This window comes from Malus domestica, chromosome 04, assembly GCF_042453785.1.
Source record: "Malus domestica chromosome 04, GDT2T_hap1".
NCBI classification, from domain to species: domain Eukaryota; kingdom Viridiplantae; phylum Streptophyta; class Magnoliopsida; order Rosales; family Rosaceae; genus Malus; species Malus domestica.
In genome coordinates, this window is record NC_091664.1 from 2,704,612 (window position 1) to 2,708,513 (window position 3,902).

Below are 3,902 nucleotides of genomic sequence, written 5' to 3' on the forward strand. Positions count from 1 at the left end.
GAGAATTGGATGATTGTCTGTGATTCTGAAATTAGTTAGGAACTAGTATTGTATTTTGATTAGTTCAATTTTAGATATGGCTTCTAATAAAAAATATATGAGATTGGAAATCCTCGCGTATGACAAGACAATATAATGCACGAGTACCTCCCTCCCATCGGAGTTTAAAGACCAAATCCAACACAGGTTTTCTCCTTTTCATGAAAAAACGAAACTGCTGGCATACCAAACTTGAAATTATTTAAGAGAAATGAAGGATGAATCTTCACATCAAGAGTCCAGATCAACGGTTAAAAAGGATGTCCAGATCAACGGTTAAAAAGGATCAAACTTGGTCTACAATGGTATACATAACTAATTTTTTCGTTCTTTAGTTAAATTCTTTTCTCTCCGTAGGGATTTTGCTTCACCAGCCTTGCAAGACCATTTCCGAAAATATTTTGTATTATTTCGGTTTTCTTATTGCATCATGATAGTGTTTTGTAAAGATGGTATTTTGTATGCTAGTTTTGGAAAGGATAGAGGTCACCAAAAATGGTGATGATTGCACAGAATTTAAGAAGGGAACGTCGGTTATTGGAGACTGCTACTGCGGCAGCTCATAGCACACACATATATTTATCATTGAAAGGGTTTTGGGATTGCACAGTCAGCCCTTATCTCCATTGGAGCTAGCTGACAAAATGCTCACCAACCTGTTCGTACAAAGCTAATCTTAGCCCGTCATTGGAGCTTTTAATCTAAGCCTTACACTTGTAAAAAACTATTACTTAACTTGAACTAGCTGTTACATTTCAAAAGAAAATAGCCGTTGGCTTTCTTAGTCTAGCTGCTGCAATTTCTTCAAGATCAACTCCAGAAATGGTTTAGCATCCAACACATCACACCTACATGTATTAATCATTTATCTGACCAGAAGGGAAGTTCTAGACATTGGGTTTGTTGGCACAAGTTTGATCAGATGCTGCAACCATTTTCTCTGTGGTAATCCCAGCATTGCAAATGTTGGCTATAGCTCGCGTGTACTTCATTCCGTATGCAGATAAATGTCCACAGTACTTCTCATAAATATTCAGCTACATGGAAAGAACTCAAAATCAATTATCTCAGAGATAAGACTTGTTTACTTCAAAAAACTGAAGAAAGAAGGACAAGCACTTGCGTGTCGTCTAGATCAATTGGATGTATAGAATTACAGGAGATGAACTTACAAAGTTCTTGAAGCAGTCCCAATTATCTACCACAGGTTGGCCCTGTGGCCTAACATTCATTAAAACGTTTGAGCTCTTCTCGTGTCCAAACAAAACCTCCCCTAGTTTCGTTATGCTATAGTCCACGGTTTTCCTATGAGCAATTTCAAGCAGCAGCTGCTTCTGAGCACCCTGTTTCTCTTGAGATCCAGTAGGAGCTCTTTTCAGCTGACACATATAGAACGAAAAATAAAAATTGTCAAAAACATACGAAAAGTTCTCTAGCCGGAGAGTGTGGCATGTACTAATCAATACATATATGTGTATACATGAATGTTAAACACATCGAAGTTTGGAATTCAGAATAAAAGAAGAGCAGAAACCTTTTGTTGAAAGTAGAGGAGCTTCGTGTCACGTTGGTCAACAGCCCTTGAGATCGAGGGTGAAGAGATATCGCTGGTGGAAGTATGGCTACGATTAGAAAGATCTGTACCCATGTAAGCAAAGAGGAACTCCTGTTTATGACTCATATCTCCGTACTGCATAACATGCGAATTAGTTGTTCTTCTTCGAACCTGTAATTCAATCGACATGGTCATATTATTCTAATTTCACCAACATTAGACATTATGAAAGCCATAAATATTTTACACACGAGAAATTTTCAAAATATTACCGTTTCATATTGATTCTCCAAAGTTTCTTTATGCAAATCACTTATGTCACTGCTCTCAAATGTGAAAATATGGTCCAAAAGTCACCGAAAGAACAAGGCAATTAGTTTAGGCATTTGATCGAAAATGTGTTTGAAACTGACAAAGTAATGTACTCTGTTAAATTAGATCAGCATTTTCAGAAAGAAAGGCACTGCATTACCAATCCTCCATCCAGGAAATGCTATACAAGTCTCCCAAACAAGTATCAAACTCTTCAGGAACTGATGGGTCACCAGGACAATATGTTCCATAACTACTCTCTTCTGCATTTGACGCAGTGGTAGCATAAATATTCAGATTACTTGAAAGAAGGCCCTCAAACATGCTCCCTGCCTCGCAAGCTTCAATGTAAAATACCTATTTTTTTCACATAAATGCATCAAAACCTCAGAAAATCATCAAAAAAAGAATTGAAAACTTCAGTAAGACTGTTACTCAAGTGAACATTCTTACCATGCTTTTGTAACCTTTAGAAGCATGCTTCTTTTGTAGTACGCGTATGAGATCTTTCGCATAAACATAATCACTGGGCATCCCTGAACAAAATATACTATTCATATGCAACCCGAAAAACAAAATTTACTGAATTTATGGGACTATATAAGATCACCAAATATATATTTTCAAAGTTAATAAAATAAAATAAAATAAAACGACAAATTACCAAGTAATCCTACAGAACCATGGTCTGCATAATATATGAAAACATGGTCATTCGGACCGCTACTTAGAACCTTGCCACTTCCTCCGGTGAGAGCACTTTTGTCTCCGAGAATAACAGCATAGAGATTGCGTGCGTTAACATGATCTCCTGTATAATCCTGCATTAGAAAAAAAAATACTTACAGGTAACTAAACAATGTTAAACTAACAAATTAACCAGATAGAAATTAAAAATCAGACTCAGAAAATTAGTTACAACCTTGGGAACTCCTTTATAAACATCATGACCATTTGGCTTGTTGATGATGACACCTTTTCGAGGATTTTCCGAGTTGTACGCGATATCATCGTACATGAAAACGATGATGTTCTCGTCTTTCAGTCCTCCTTTTTTAAGTATCTGGTACGCATGGCATATGTCAGCCTGCATGGAACGACAAAGATTAGCCCTAAATTTTATTACTTGTAACACAATTAACATAAAATGTTACTAATTAATCAAAATTTTGGACACGCTTAAACCTGGTGCCTGTAGTTGTCGTAACCACTTGATCCTGCAACCAGAACTGCCCATCTTTTTCCCTTATCAGTTGTGGTACGTGGAGAGCCCTTGTTATCTCCATTAATTTCAGGGAAGCAGAAGCTTCCATGAATTGCCAAACTAAACAAAGTAAGAGAAAGTAAAACCCCACAATAACCATGATTAGCCATGATCTGCAGATTAACCTTGACTAACCAATACCCAAACTCTCAAGTCAAGTACGAATGCATGTTCTTCTAATGAAGGAGTCAATTTATAGATGTCTGACGGTTGAAATGAATGGTTCAGATTAAATCCCCCCTACGTGCTTGAGAAGGAAATGCATGTCTAAAATCTTCTGAGGAATAATTGTTTCAAACTTCATCAACCCACTCAACTCTTCATCATCAACTTTGTGATCCTAGACGTGCGTGGCCCACCATATCATGGATTAATTCTAACAAATATAATGAAATACGCCAGCCATCATATAATGTAAAAGATAATGAAAATAGATATTAGTTTATTACATTATACTTTAATGGTATTTCTCTATATTTTAAGGGGTGTGCTATCCACACACCCCAAATTACTTCTCACACACCCCTTGCTAATTTATGTCCGTTGATCTTTTTTAATTCATTCGATCCGACGGCCGAAAATTAAAAGGGTGTGTGAGAAGTAAAATGGGGTGTGTGGATATCACACCCCTATTTTAAATATGAAGTCTATGTTCTATTCTTTAAAATGACAAGCTTAGTATTGTAGTCTAGTGGTGTTCCTCTTCACTTGTAAATACATGGAAGGTCATAG

The 3,902-nt window shown here is 36.7% G+C and overlaps 1 protein-coding gene across 1 annotated transcript; it reads right to left on the bottom strand.

Annotated features, from left to right (window-relative positions):
* Nucleotides 1-554: 554 nt before the first annotated feature.
* Nucleotides 555-3,340, bottom strand: LOC103400696 (vacuolar-processing enzyme-like). The gene is made up of 9 exons (XM_029100830.2): nucleotides 3,092-3,340; nucleotides 2,829-2,993; nucleotides 2,571-2,727; nucleotides 2,360-2,442; nucleotides 2,067-2,263; nucleotides 1,867-1,915; nucleotides 1,574-1,765; nucleotides 1,212-1,418; nucleotides 555-1,076 (listed from the first exon to the last, which is right to left on the bottom strand). Exons 1-9 carry the CDS (start codon nucleotides 3,278-3,280, stop codon nucleotides 927-929), a joined length of 1,389 nt encoding a protein of 462 aa, XP_028956663.1. The 5' UTR covers nucleotides 3,281-3,340; the 3' UTR covers nucleotides 555-926.
* Between the last annotated feature and the right edge of the window lie 562 nt (nucleotides 3,341-3,902).